Source organism: Mobula hypostoma, chromosome 7 (assembly GCF_963921235.1).
Source record: "Mobula hypostoma chromosome 7, sMobHyp1.1, whole genome shotgun sequence".
Classification (NCBI taxonomy): Eukaryota; Metazoa; Chordata; class Chondrichthyes; order Myliobatiformes; family Myliobatidae; genus Mobula; species Mobula hypostoma.
Window position 1 is genome coordinate 141,352,423 of NC_086103.1, and position 14,523 is coordinate 141,366,945.

Consider the following 14,523-nt stretch of genomic DNA (forward strand, 5'->3'; position numbering starts at 1 on the left):
CACCATTTAAGCCCCCCTTTCTCTCTCTCTCTCTCTCTCTCTATATCTATCTATCTATCTATCTATATCTATATATCTATATATCTATATATATATATATATATAATATGATTATTATATGATATATATATATATGTGTGTGTGTGTGTGTGTGTGTGTGTGTGTGTGTGTGTGTGTGTGTGTGTGTATGTGTATACACACACACACACACACACACACACACACACACACACACATACCATTCTCTGCCTCCTCAGTTCCAAAATATACCCAAACCATATGATTTTACTCAAAAAAATTCCGGTCTTGCCAACAAGCTCTGCAGTGTAATCTCTTCTTTCCAGAATTGTGAGAATTCTTAAAAGTGATTGAACTATTATGCAAAATGGTGGTAGCACAGCATCGCAATATGATGACCCTCAGCTAAATTGGCACTTAGTAATCATATGATAACTGCATAAGCAACACAGCCATTCCCTAGTCTCTCAAATTCTGTGAACTTTATTACAATATTAGGAACAGGAGAAGGCCAGTCTGTCCCTCAGATCTGTTCTGCCAATCAACAGGATTGTGGTTAATCCACATTCATGCCCTGTCCCACTAGCATAGTGCAATACTACCCAATACCAGACAGCTCCTTCCCAAGGTTAATGAATTGTGTATTGACTAGTAACTAGGAAAGACTAAAGTCATAGCAAAAAGTATGTATAAATAAATAACTGGAGAACTTTATCCACAAGCAAGCACACTTCAAGGCAACACTACCAAACAAAAAATATCCTATCACAGTTATGTGACTGAACTTGCAGTAGTTAAGGAGAACCCACAAAATACAACAAGCCTTTAACTCATATGGTCTTCCATGAAAGCATCAATAGAAGCATTCGCACAAAGGCTTAATTCAGCATTTAAAACTTACTAAGTCATTCAAACACTACTTAATAGGTAAGTTAACTTATAACTGAAAACTGATCACTTATGAGTTACTGTGGACTGCTGTAAGATTGTAGGGTTAATGGAAATTTTGAACTGTCCCAAACAATTCCTCATGAAGCAACAAAGTCACTCTGGTTCCATGTTTCATCACGCATCTGTCCTTCCCTTTATTTCCCAAAATCCTTTATTTCCTTACTATCTTAAAAAAAACCCAAGCTGGCTGAAATATGCTCAGTAATTGAACTCCATTGTCCTGGATTAGATGATTCCAAATGTTTTACTATCATCTGGACAAAAACAAGTTTCATTTCTGTCCTGAATTGCAGCTCCTTACTTTAAGACTGGTTCTAGATATCTTTGTAATCAGAAACTAACTCTAAAGCAACCATACAAGAACTTTGGGTTTAAAAGAGATAATTTCATATTTTTCCATTCTCAAGTATATAGGGGCAGATGTTTAATCAGTCTTTGTAGGACCATCTCCCCATTCCAGGAATCAACGTGGAGAAACTTTGCTGTACCCCTTCTGTTGCGAGTAAATCCTTCCCTAGATAGTGAAGCCAGACAAAATATTCCAGGTAAGATTTCATCAACATTCCATTCAATTCAACAAAGAGGTGTGTAACACCTTGGAAAGGTTTCACTGCTAATATAATGGGTTTTCTGTAGCAGCAGTGTTTGGGTTATGACAAGAGATAACGGGGGCTTCAGAAAGTGCAACATCCAATGAAGGGAGTGATTTTTCTTGTGTACCTGAGAAAGTGGTGATCTGGGCTTTTGCTTGGCGGAAGAAGAAGAAGAAAATGCCTGAAAGGAGAGGTCGTGGACACCTGAAAGGAGTGGACTTGGAGTGGGGCCGGGAGTCGACAAAGCCCGGGGGGAAATCAATGGAGGACCAATGGAAGGGAAACTGTGAGCTCCAACGTGCACATAAGACCGTTTCATTAAATTGATCCCTTTTCTTTTTGTTTTTCTTTACTAACCCTCTAGTCAAATTAAGAATTATAAAGCTAAACCATTTAATTGCATATGGTGTCCTGTCTGTTATTTCATGGTACTGATTTGTAATGGGAACACATCACGCAGAATCCACACAAATAAGAAGTTTGGACCTCAAATTTCATGATTGGTGAGGCTAGAGACAGTCTTCCCTAGAGTAATGCCACCAGCCAAACCTGAGGGTTACACGTGTATATTTTTGTACTCAATAGCTCTTGCCTTCCTAGCTGCTTGCTGTAACTACAAGTTCACTTTACTGATTCATGTATAGGGAACTGTACCATAACCGACACCACTGTTGTTGGCAGAATCAAAGGTGGTGATGAATCAGAATTAGGAAGGTGATTAAAAAAATCTGGCCAACTCAACATCAGCAGGGCTGAAGAGATGATTATTAACTACAGGAAAAACCACCGGAGGTCCGTGAGCCAGTCTCCATTAGTGGAATGGAGGTAGAGAAGCTCAGCAACTTTAAATTTGTTGACATTAATGTATCAGAGGAGCTATCCTGGGACCAGCATACAGTGTCATTATGAAGAAGGCATGGCAGTACATCTATTTTCTTAGAAATTTGTGTAGATTCAGCACATCACCAAAAATATTGACAAACTTTTATAGATGCACAGTAGAGCATATCCTAACCAGTCACATTATGTACTAGTATGAAAGCACCAATGACCAGGAATGGCAAAGGCTACAGGAAGTGGTAAATACAGCACTCCCCACCATGGAGTACAGTTACATGGAGCAATGACACAAGAAAGCAGCATACATCAAAGACCACCACCATCCAAGCCATACCTCCTCGCTACAACCATTGGGCAGGGGATGCAGAAACCTTGGGTTCCACACTCGTTCAGCAACAGTTATAAAACCATAAAACATAGGAGCATAATCAGACCATGACCAAATAGCAGAGCAATTCTGCTGCTACTGTATGTCTTATAGTCTGCTCTGCCATTTGATCATGGCTGAAGTGTTTCCCTCTCAGTGATTTTCCTGCCTTCTCCCCATAACCTTTGGCTCCCTTACTAATTAAGTATCTATCAACTTCCATTTAAATATACACAATAACTTGGCTTCCAGACATCTGTTGCAATGAATTCCACAGATTCAACACTCTCTGGCTAAAGAAATTCCTCCTCATCTGTTCTAAAGAGATGTCCCTCTATTCTGAGGCTGTGCCCTGTAGTCCTAACTATTGGAATCATCCTCTGCACCAGCCTTTTCAATATTTGGTTCATTCTTCTCAGCTCCAGAGTATCTGCCCAGAGCAATCAAATGCTACTCACACATTAACCCTTTCATACAGGGATCATTCTCCTAAATATCCTCTGCATCCTCTCCAATGGCAGCAGCTCCTTTGAGATATGGGGCCCAAGACTGTTCACAATACTACTATGGTCTGAACAATGCCTCAGCATTACATCCCTGCTCAAGCATATGCTAACATTGCATTTGCCTTCCTTACCACTGATTCAACCTGCAAGTTAACCTTTAGGGCATCCTACACTAGATCTCTTAAGTTCTTTTGCACTTCAGATTTCTGAATTCGCTCCATTTTGAAAATAGTCTATGCTTTTGTTCCTTCAATAGAACTGCATGACCATATACTTCCCTACCTGTTTAACATCTGCCATTTTGTTGCCCATTCTCTTAATCCAAGTCCTTCTAGTTGCCTCCTCACCCAACCTGTACTACCTGCAAAATTAGCCATAAGGCCACCAATTCCATCATCCAGATCATAAACATATGTGAAAACTAGTGAACCCAACACTGACCGCTACAGAACAGCGATCATCACTGCAGCCAACCATAAAAGGCTCCCTCTGTCTCCTACTAGTCAATCTTTTATCCATGCTATTATCTTTCCTACAATACCACAAGCTCTTGTCTTGTTTAGTAGCCTCAATTGCAGCACCTTGTCAAAGGCTTTCTAAAAATCCAAGTAAACATTCACTTACTCTTCTTTGTCTATGCTGCCTACTATCCTCTCAAAGAATTCCAACAGATTCCACAGGCATGATTTCCTCTTACCGACATTTCTGGTAAGGTACTGGCGCACTTGGATGTAGTGGCTTCTATGGAGCCAACCAGAAGTGTTTTTTAAATGTCATTTTTTACAATCACAAAACACTGCTGGACATTAAGAACTTTAAGTACTGCAGGTGTACCCCATCAGAGTGGCTTGTTGGCAAAGGAGCTGGATTTGGTGCAGACCATGTTGCTGCCTGCTGGAAACATCAGAGATGGTGTGCGAAGGCAGTGTACAGTCCAGCAATGAGTGATTTTTCATTGTTTTTCTTGTGATTGCATGACACTGTTCAACATTGGTAATGTGGAGTGCTGCAATTGTGTTTCATTGGTTTATTGGCAGGAACAACCACAGGGAAGCTCTGTTGCCTTGGTTGTAGTGCACACTAAGCATCATGCCATGATATCACACAACATCACTGCTGCCCTCCAGTATTCACCTGATGGAAGATAAACTGGATTGTGTTCATCTGCAGACTGCTGTGGGTTTACTCTAAATGACAACATTCATGGACTCAGGGACTTAGGCTAAGTTCTTTTTGTGTGATTGTGTGTTTACTGCTATTCTATACATGATATACATGCCTTGTGCTGTGTATGATTGTTGGTACTGTTTTGCATCTTGGCCCCAGAGGAACCCCGTTTTATCTGGCTGTATTCATGTATGATTGAATGCAAATTAAACTTGAATTTGTAGGAAACCATGCTGACATTAGCCTATTTTATGGTGTGCTTCCAAGTACCCCAAAATCTCCACCTTAATGATGGACTTTAACATCTTGCCAACCACTGAAGACAGGCTGATTGGTCTATAATTTCATGTCTTTTGCTTCCCTTCTTAAAGCATGGAATGACAATGGTGATTATCCAGTCTTCTGGAACCATCCAAGAATCTTGCGATTCTTGAAAGATAATAACTAATGTCTCCACAATTTCTTCAACTCCCTTCTTCAGAACCCTGGGTGGTGAACTTCATCTACCTCAGGTGACTTGTCTATTTTTAGATTTTTCAGCTTACCAGGCACAGTCAAAGTTCAAAATAAATTTATTCTCAAAGTATGCATGTGTATGTCACCCTGAAAAAGAGTGATAACTTCATCCACTACTAATATAATACAGCCTGATATGGAAACACCAATGCCCTTGAGCAGAAAATCCTAGAAAAAGTAGTGGATATCACCCAGTCCAGTATGGATAAAGCCCACCCCACCATTGAGCACATCTACATGAAACATTGCTGCAAGAAAGCAGCATCCATCAACAGGGACCAGCACCCCCGCCCAAACTACCCAGGTCATGCTTTCTTCTCACTGCTGCCGTCAGGAAGGTGGTACAGAACTCACACTACCAGGTTCAGGAATAGATATTACCCCTTAACCATCAGGTACTTGAACAAAATCACTTGCCACATTAACGAAACGTTCCCACAATCAATGGACACATTTTCAAGGACTCATCTTACGTTGTCAATATTTATTGCCTATTTATTTTTGTATTTGCAGTTTGTTGTCTTTTGTACACTGGTTGAATGCCCAAGTTGGTGCCGTCTTTCATTGATTCTATTATGATTATTATTCTGTTATGGATTTATCGAGCATGTTTGCAAGAATATGAATCTCAGGGTGATATATATGTATTTTGATAACAAAATTTACTTTGAACTTTGATCCGAACTGACTCTCTGACTTGGACTCACTCTAAAACACTCTTCACAAAAAAAATTACTGAGAACATGAATTGTAGCTTGTCTTCTGTTGCACTTTGTCAGTCTTTATGTATAGGTTTCATAAAATTCTGTTGTGTTTCACTTTTCTCCGTAAATGCCTACAAGAAAGTTAATCAAGGTAGCATATGGTAACATATACATACTTTGATAATAAATTTACTTTGACTTTAAAATTCTCTCTTCTAAGAGTTCCTTCACATCTCCCACAACCAAAACAATGATCCTCACCATTTAGAAGTACGATGACAGCATAAGCACAGGAATCTAATTGTAAGCCTCATGTGCTGTTCTCATGAACAAAAGTTTTGTATTTTTCAATGTAACATTAAGGTGCCAATTTGTTTCACAAAGAAAACATTGAATAAGGAAAGCTAAGATCAAAATGACAAATGAGTGAGTTTCACATAGAAACAGCAAGGGAAATTTATAGAACACCAGGACTGTGATATTTGGCACCCGAAAACACAGCACCCAAGGCAGGATCAATTCAAACAAGGATGTTCAAAAGCTTGGAAATTGAGGAAAACCTACCTGGAAAGTTTATAGACTGGAGATTTGAGTATGTGGGTGCAACAAGCAAACGGAAAACAATTTGAAATCAAGTTCCCCTTCAATTCATACACTAACCTGATACTGAGATGAGGCATTAGGTAAATCTGGCACAATCATACTGAATGGCAGGGCAAGTTTGAAGGGCCAGATGACTTGCTCCTATTACCTTGTGTTCAGGTCATTTTTTTGAAACTAAAATTGCAGAATTCAAATAAAAAAGTTTAATATTTAGTATCTTCTAAGCAATGCACTTGGAACTCTCCAGCTCTAACATTTAATACATAGCTGATCTTGTTACCTCCAAATTTTTTCAAATGATCCTCAGAATCGCTGTCTACAAGACTATCAGCCTCAATGTAAATATTCTAAATAAGTAATCACCCACCACTGTTTAGGGTAAAGAATTTCAAGATTTCCAATATAAAGGCATTTCTCCCCATTTCTGTCCTAAATTGCCAAAATTCCTTTCCTAAGCCCTGAAGTTTTAGACTCACCGGTCAAAGCAGATGTCCTCTGTAATCATTTCGCCAGTTCTAAGCTCCTGTGGATATAAGCGCATACATCTGAAGGGCAAATTCTTCCATTCAGAAATTTATCAACCAAGTCTATGAATATATCCTTCATTGGAAAAAGACCACAGCCTTCCAAGTGTAATACATAATTACAACTAAACAATTTTACTTTTGCACTCCAACCATCATGAAATATGATATTAATGAAGGGTCTCAGCCTGAAACCTCACCTCTACTCTCTTCCATAGATGCTGCCTTGTCTGTTGACTACCTCCTGTATTTTGTGCGTGCTTGGATTCCAGCATCTGCAGATTTTCTTTTGTTAATGCTCCTTCTGCCTTCCTGTTTGTTTTACCTTTATTTTCCCTGCATTTACTGTAAATAGCATTGATTCCTACAAACATCAACATTCACTCATTCCTGAGCAAGTGGCCAAAGGCAAACAAAGTGGCACAGTGGCAGAGGCTGGACATGGACCTCAGCGTAATTCTGGAACACGACCTACGCGACTAAGTGGAAGTCTAGCTTAATTCATTTGGAAACTTCCTCAAGGCATGTAGAAATAGATTTTGCTAAGTTGGCATCAAGCGAGTCACTTGCTCGAAGAGAAAAGGAAAGAGAATGACATACATACAGCAACTAGTACAAAGGTGGCACCAGCTGTGGAAGAACTGGAAGAAATGGTGGACTTGAAAGTGTTGTGGAACGAAATGATGCAGAAGCTGACAAGGTGTGAAAAGCAGAGCGCATTTGTAAGCACAGCAGAAAGGAGGAAGGGAGAAGTGAGGGAGAGAGAGAGGGGGAGGAGGAGGAGGAGAGAGGGGGAGGAGGAGAGAGGGGGAGGAGGAGAGGAGGAGGAGGAGGAGAGAGGGGGAGGAGGAGAGGAGGAGGAGGAGGAGAGAGGGGGAGGAGGAGAGAGGGGGAGGAGGAGGAGAGAGGGGGAGGAGGAGGAGAGAGGGGAGGAGGAGGAGAGAGGGGAGGAGGAGGAGAGAGGGGGAGGAGGAGGAGAGAGGGGGAGGAGGAGGAGAGAGGAGGAGGAGGAGGAGAGAGGGGGAGGAGGGGGAGAGGGGGGGAGGAGGAGGAGAGGGGGGAGGAGGAGGAGAGAGGGGGAGGAGGAGGAGGAGGAGAGAGGGGAGGAGGAGGAGGAGGAGGAGGAGAGAGGGGAGGAGGAGGAGGGAGTGGGGGAGGAGGAGGAGGAGGAGGGAGTGGGGGAGGAGGAGGAGGAGGAGGGAGTGGGGGAGGAGGAGAAGTGAGGGGGGGAGAGAGAGAGACAGAGACAGATACACACACAGACAGATAGCGATTGAGATTGATTCTTCAAATATGCATGACAGCTGTTGGAGGTTAAAAAGAGTGGGAAGTTAGAAGCCACCAAAGAGGAGCCAGAGCAGTACATCAGGGGCCAGTACAGTGATCCAGCAAGGAAAATTTCCCTCAGATCATCAGGGTATGTTCCATGTCCTGCTCCTCCAACTGTCCAGTTTCACACCGTGCCCCCCACCCAAATAAAGTCAGAGAAGTCATCAAAAAAAGCAATTCCAGTCCTAACATCCATTTCAGGAGCATGCACTGCTGAATGTCGAGGGGAAAATCTTATCTTCTCTGTCCTGGCTAAGAGAGTGACCAGCTACCTCATGGGCAATGGATACAATGACACCAGCTGCTAGAAGGCAGGAGTTCCAGGCTTCCTGGGATGTGTGGAATATGCATCATTGTTATGGGACCAGATCCAATGAGCCAAATGTGAGAAAGGTGACCTACATGTCATGTGGCTGGATCTTGCAAATGCCTATAGATATGTGCCCCATCAGCTCAATTTTCTTTTACATTCCCAACTTCATTACAGACCTGGTTTCCGATTACTTAAGTGACCTCCAGATGGGCTTCTCTTTTCGAGCCTTTACAATGGGGTGGAAGCTGCTCAAAGTATGCTTTGCAATGGGGTGTTCCAGCTCTCCGATCTACTCGTGGCAGTGTTTGAGATCATCCTTACTGGAGGAAGGCCAGTGGTTGGAGGGATGAAGCTGCAGTCAGGACAGAGGCTTCCTCCACTGAAAGCTACATGGATGATGTCACAGACATCCTTCAGACGGCTGCACGTACAAGAAGGCTGAAGCGGCTGGGTGAGCTAGTAACATGGGAAGTAATAAAGATCAAGCCCTCCAAGTCATGAAGCACATTCCTCCAAAAAGGGGTCAGGAGCGACATCATCTTTGCTGTAGGGGTGAGGAAATCCTATTGTTGGCCAGGCAGTCCATCCAAAGCCTTGGGAGGCAGTGAACTGCACAGCTCTCTGACAGGCAGATGGGGAAAATCGCACTGAAGCAGCTCACAGATGGCCTGGCCAGAATCAACCAGAGCCAACCACCCAGAAAGTACAAAGTGTGGTGCTACCAGTTCATACTGTATCAAAGGATGGGGTGGCCCCTGAAAAATGCCCTCATCAACAGCCGGTAGGATGGATGGGATAGCCAACATGTACATCTGGAAATGGCTGGGTGTTTCTTAGATACTGGCCTCTTTCGGAAGAACATGTTGCAGCTGTCACCGAGATCCATCAGCCTGGGGTACAAGCAGGAGAAAGCTCATGGTAGTGGAGGAGGAGACAAGGACAGAGCAGAAACACTGCAGAGTGAAGCCAATAGTACACAGCTGCCAGAGAAGCTGCAGTGTACAACACGGGTACTCAGCTGGTCCTGACCCACGGAAGGTCCCTCAGTTGGTGTGACCTGTGGAAGATTCCACAAGCCAGACTCAGCTTCATCAGGGCAAACCACGATACCTTGCCCAGCTTCCGAAATCTTCACCAGTGGTTCAGTAGTGAGGATAGCCGCCCTTTGTGTGCTAACACTAATGCCAACCTTCCACACATCCTGGCAGGATTCAAGACTGCACTGTCCCAAGGGCATGACCAGCTCCTGAAGAAACAGGCACAGATCCTAAAGACCTGCAGGCAGAAGGCGAGAAGCAGTCTTTCCCCAGCATGATGACAAATCATCCCACTTGTTCATGCTGGCAAGTGTGCTGAATGTACCTGCCCCAGAGTTCCTTCAGGACTCCTCTCCACAGGCAAGGAGTGGAACATGAGGGTGGAACTTGGCAGACAGCTACAGCTCCCTACAGAAATCACCACATCTCTCCGTCCAGACATAGTGAGAAGGACTGCCTTGGTGGCTATGGACCACAGTACTGAGTTAACCATTCCCCGGGAGGAAGGAGTGGAGGCTGCTTATAAGCAAAAGACTCTGAAGCACTCAGATCTGGAAGCTGTTTAGAGGACCGTTATCTACCCTGTTGTGGCAATGTCAGCGTATTAACAAGAAGGTTACTCTGTGATATGGCAGTGACTGGAGCAAGGGTCGGTAGGGCCACCAGACAGTTGGCTGAAGAAGCAGGAAACAGTGATTTCTGGCTGCGGCTGAGGAGGAAGGACAGAAGTCGGGCAACTGACTAACCCCAATGAAAACTGCAGGTGGGGGGGGGGGCGGTTTGCAGGCAGATATCTTGCCACTGCTCTGCCACCAAGAGATGTACCAGGATTAAGGGAGAAAAGCATCAATCAATGATAGTCCCTGGCTGATGAGCTTCGATTTTAAATGAACCATTTCACATTTTGCAATATCATATTCCATCTGCCAACTTTTGCTAAATCACTTAATATTACCAGATCATTCTCACAACTTATTTTCTCATTAAATATTGCATCAAGAAACTTGCCTTTTCTTCCAAACACTTACTGCAAATAATTGAATACCCAATGGCAATTCTTGTACCTAGCACTCTCCAATCTGAAAATACCCATTATGTCAGCACTTTAACCAATCTTCTAGTGGTGTAATTATGCCCAATTCGGAAAGCTCTTCAGTTTTTAATTGTTTTGTGGATGTTATTCACTGCTTTTTGGAAATGAAGATTTACTACACTCATTGGTATCCTCCATATACAATTTTTTAGCAACAGCTTAAAAAATTTCCAATCTGCCAAACCCAACTTTCTTTTCACAATACTACACAAACTCAATTTCTCTATTACTACTGGGTACTAGAATTCTCCCAAATGCTGCAAACCTAACAGGTCTATAGATTCCATAATTTCCTTCACCATGTTTCTTGATTGTACTCTTTTTAAAGCTCCCAATGGAGTGAGGGTCATTTCAGAATCTTGATAATTCTGAAAAAGCATTAATCATTTGCATTTCTGAAGCTATTCCTTTTAAAGAACAAAGAATAGTACAGTACAGGCCCTTTGGCCCACAATGTTGTGCCAACCCTTACACCCTGCCTCCCATATAACACCCCACATTAAATTCCTCTATATACCTGTCCAGTAGTCTCTTAAATTTCACTAGTGTATCTGCCTCTCCACCACTGACTTAGGTAGTGCATTCCACGCACCAACTACTCTCTGAGTAAAAAAAACCTTCCTCTAATATACCCCTTGATCTTCCCACCCCTTACCTTCAAGCCATGTCCTCTTGTATTGAGCAGTGGTGCCCTGGGGAAGATATTCCTCTTAATATCTTGTACACCTCTATCATGTCTCCTCTCATCCTCCTTCTCTCCAAAAAGTAAAGCCCTGGTTCCCTTAATCTCAAACCATAATGCACACTCTCTAAACCAGGCAGAATCCTGGTTAATCTCCTTTGTACCCTTTCCAATGCTTCCACATCCTTCCTATAGTGAGGCAATCAGAACTGGACACAGTACCCCAAGTGCGGCCTAACCGGAGTTTTATAGAAAGAATTCTATCAGGCTTGTTAGACACGATCCACCCTTCACAAAGCCATACTGACTGTCCCTGATCAGACCATGATTCTCTAAATGCCCAGAGGTCCTATCTCTAAGAGTCTTTTCCAACAGCTTTCCCACCACAGACTTAAGGCTCACTGGTCTATAATTACCCGGACTATCCCTACTACCTTTTTTGAACAAGGGGACAATATTCGCCTCCCTCCAATACTCCGATACTATTCCTGTATTCAACGAGGACAAAGATCCTAGCCAGAGGCTCAGCAATCTCTTCCCTCGCCTCGTGAAGCAGCCTGGGGAATATTCCATTAAGCTCTGGGGACTTATCCGTCCTAATGTATTTTAACAACTCCAACACCTCCTCTTCCTTAATATCAACATGCTCCAGAACATCAACCTCACTCATATTGTCCTCCTCATCATCAAGTTGCCTCTCATTGGTGAATACCAAAGTATTCATTGAGGACCTCACTCACTTCCACAGCCTCCAGGCACATCTTCCCATCTTTCTCTCTAATCCATCCTACCTTCACTCCTGTCATCCTTTTGTTCTTCACATAATTGAAGAATGCCTTGGGGTTTTCCTTTACCCTACTCGCCAAGGCCTTCTCATGCCCCCTTCTTAAACTCTTCAGCCCCTTAAGCTCCTTTCTTGCTACCCTATATTCCTCAATAGACCCACCTGATCCTTGCTTCCTAAACCTCATGAATGCTGCCTTCTTCCACCTGACTAGATTTTCCACCTCACTTGTTCCTTTACCCTACCATTCTTTATCTTCCTCACCAGGACAAATTTATCCCCAACATCTTGCAAGAGATCCCTAAACATGGACCACATGTCCATAGTACATTTTCCTGCAAAAACATCATCCCAATTCACACCCACAAGTTCTAGCCTTATAGCCTCATAATTTGTCCTTCCCCCAATTAAAAATTTTCCTCTCCTCACTGATACTATCTTTTTCCATGATAATGCTAAAGGCCAGGGAGCGGTGGTCACTGTCCCCCCCAGATGCTCACCCATTGAGAGATCTGTGACCTGACCCGCTTTGTTACCTAATACTAGATCTAGTATGGCATTCCCCCTAGTCGGCCTGTCAACATACCGTGACAGGAATTCGTCCTGGACACACTTAACAAACTCTGCCCCATCTAAACCCTTGGAACTAATCAGGTGCCAATCAATATTAGGGAAGTTAAAGTCACCCATGATAACAACCCTGTTATTTTTGCACCTTTCCAAAATCTGCCTCCCAATCTGCTCCTCGGTATCTCTGCTGCTACCAGGGGGCCTATAGAATACTCCCAATAGAGTAACTGCTCCCTTCCTGTTCCTGACTTCCACCCATACTGACTCAAAAGAGGATCCTGTTACATTACCCACCCTTTCTGTAGCTGTAATAGTATCCCTGACCAGTAATGCCACCTCTCCTCCCCTTTCTCCCCCTCCCTATCCCTTTTAAAGCACTGAGATCCAGGAATATTGAGAATCTATTCTTGCCCTGGTGCCCCAAGTCTCTGTAATGGCCACTACATCATAATTCCATGTATGTATCCAAGCTCTCAGTTCATCACCTTTGTTCCTGATGCTTCTTGCCCTGAAGTACACGCACTTCAGCCCTTCTACCTTACTACCTTTACACCCTTTATTCTGCTTCTCTTTCCTCAAAGCCTCTTTATATGTTAGAACTGACTTTCATGCACTATACTTGCAGTTCTCGCATGTCCTTTATCCTCCTCCACCTCACTATCTGCTCTTAACACTCTGGTTCCCCTCCCCTGCAAATCTAGTTTAAACCCCCGGAGCAAAAATCACAGAATGCAAGGCAGAGAAATGGACCCGAGAAGAGGAAAATGATGGGGAAGGGAACTAATAACAGCAAAAGCCTAGATGAAATATTATTTTAAGACACAAGGTAAAACAATTTATCTGAATGAACTTAAGATCCATTAAATTATGGTATGAATACATCCAGACTGGCTGCAAAGAAGGTTCTGATAAGACTTCTCTCTTTGGTCAGCAGAAACTTTAGATTACAGCCCAATGACAGATCAGAGAAGATCCAATCTTATTTCAGCAATAACTAAGTTGTTACTCACTAGATTGATTTATTCTACTCTTAAAATTACCTCTATAAATACCGAGTTACAACGGCATATGGAAAGATGTCACATTCCTCAATGTGGCAGCTCAAGGTGCCATATTCCACAACATACACAGTAAAAGTTGCATCTACATTATTTTCTAAACTGATTTAAATTGGGAATGCTAAAGAATGGTGGGAAAAAACATTACCATGCAGATGTATAAATCAAACACACAATCAAGAATAAAAAGATACTTACCAATAACTCTCAAGCTTTAAAAATATGTATAGAACTACAATGATCAAAAGATATTTTTATGTTGTCAACCAACTTAGTGTAACAATGGTAGTTTATTTTCTATGCATGTTTTTTCAGGATATGGATAATGTTGCATTTGACTTGAAGAACAGCTTCAAATTGCTTTGTAGGATCAAAACAAATATGCTACACCATTCCTGATTCATCAACAATAGTTTATAAATTTTAATATCAACTTTACAAATTACTTTCACAAAATCTGAATTCAACCAAAAGCCACTATTATAACTATCCATTAGGTCTGGAAAGATAGTAGCATTCCTTTCTATAGGAAAAGTTTTGTCCAGGTGTCATCATGGGGAAGAATTAGTGGTGGAAAAATTCAAATTTATCTCAATTTCTTTACTTTATTGACAAAGTTATGATTTGCTGAACTAAGCAAATGGGTGAACAACTCGGTCCCAGCCTTGTGCATCATCAATATGCAAGCAAGTTAACAAAATAGCCTTTCAGCTCAGTTTTGCTCATCCCTGTTGGTTGGTCAGCTTGCTCCACCATGAACGTTGTTAAGCATACCCAGGTCCTCTTCCACAGTCCACTCATTCTCTCCATTTTGTCCAGAATCCAGCCGGTTGACTTCCCAAACGAGTATTTGTCCTAGAAGGGGGTG

The 14,523-nt window shown here is 42.5% G+C and overlaps 1 protein-coding gene across 4 annotated transcripts in view; it reads right to left on the reverse strand.

Moving 5' to 3' along the window:
* The window catches only part of LOC134349598 (paraspeckle component 1-like), a 131,885-nt gene that overhangs the window by 39,543 nt on the left and 77,819 nt on the right, over positions 1-14,523 (reverse strand). The window contains exon 7 of one of the 4 annotated variants that reach the window (XM_063054159.1): positions 12,981-14,523. The exons of the other annotated variants lie outside the window; for them this stretch is intronic. Within the exon in view, the coding sequence (XP_062910229.1) occupies positions 14,395-14,523 (129 nt within the window). The 3' untranslated portion in view covers positions 12,981-14,394. Of the gene's footprint in view, positions 1-12,980 lie in introns of those variants that run through there. 4 annotated transcript variants of the gene reach the window in all.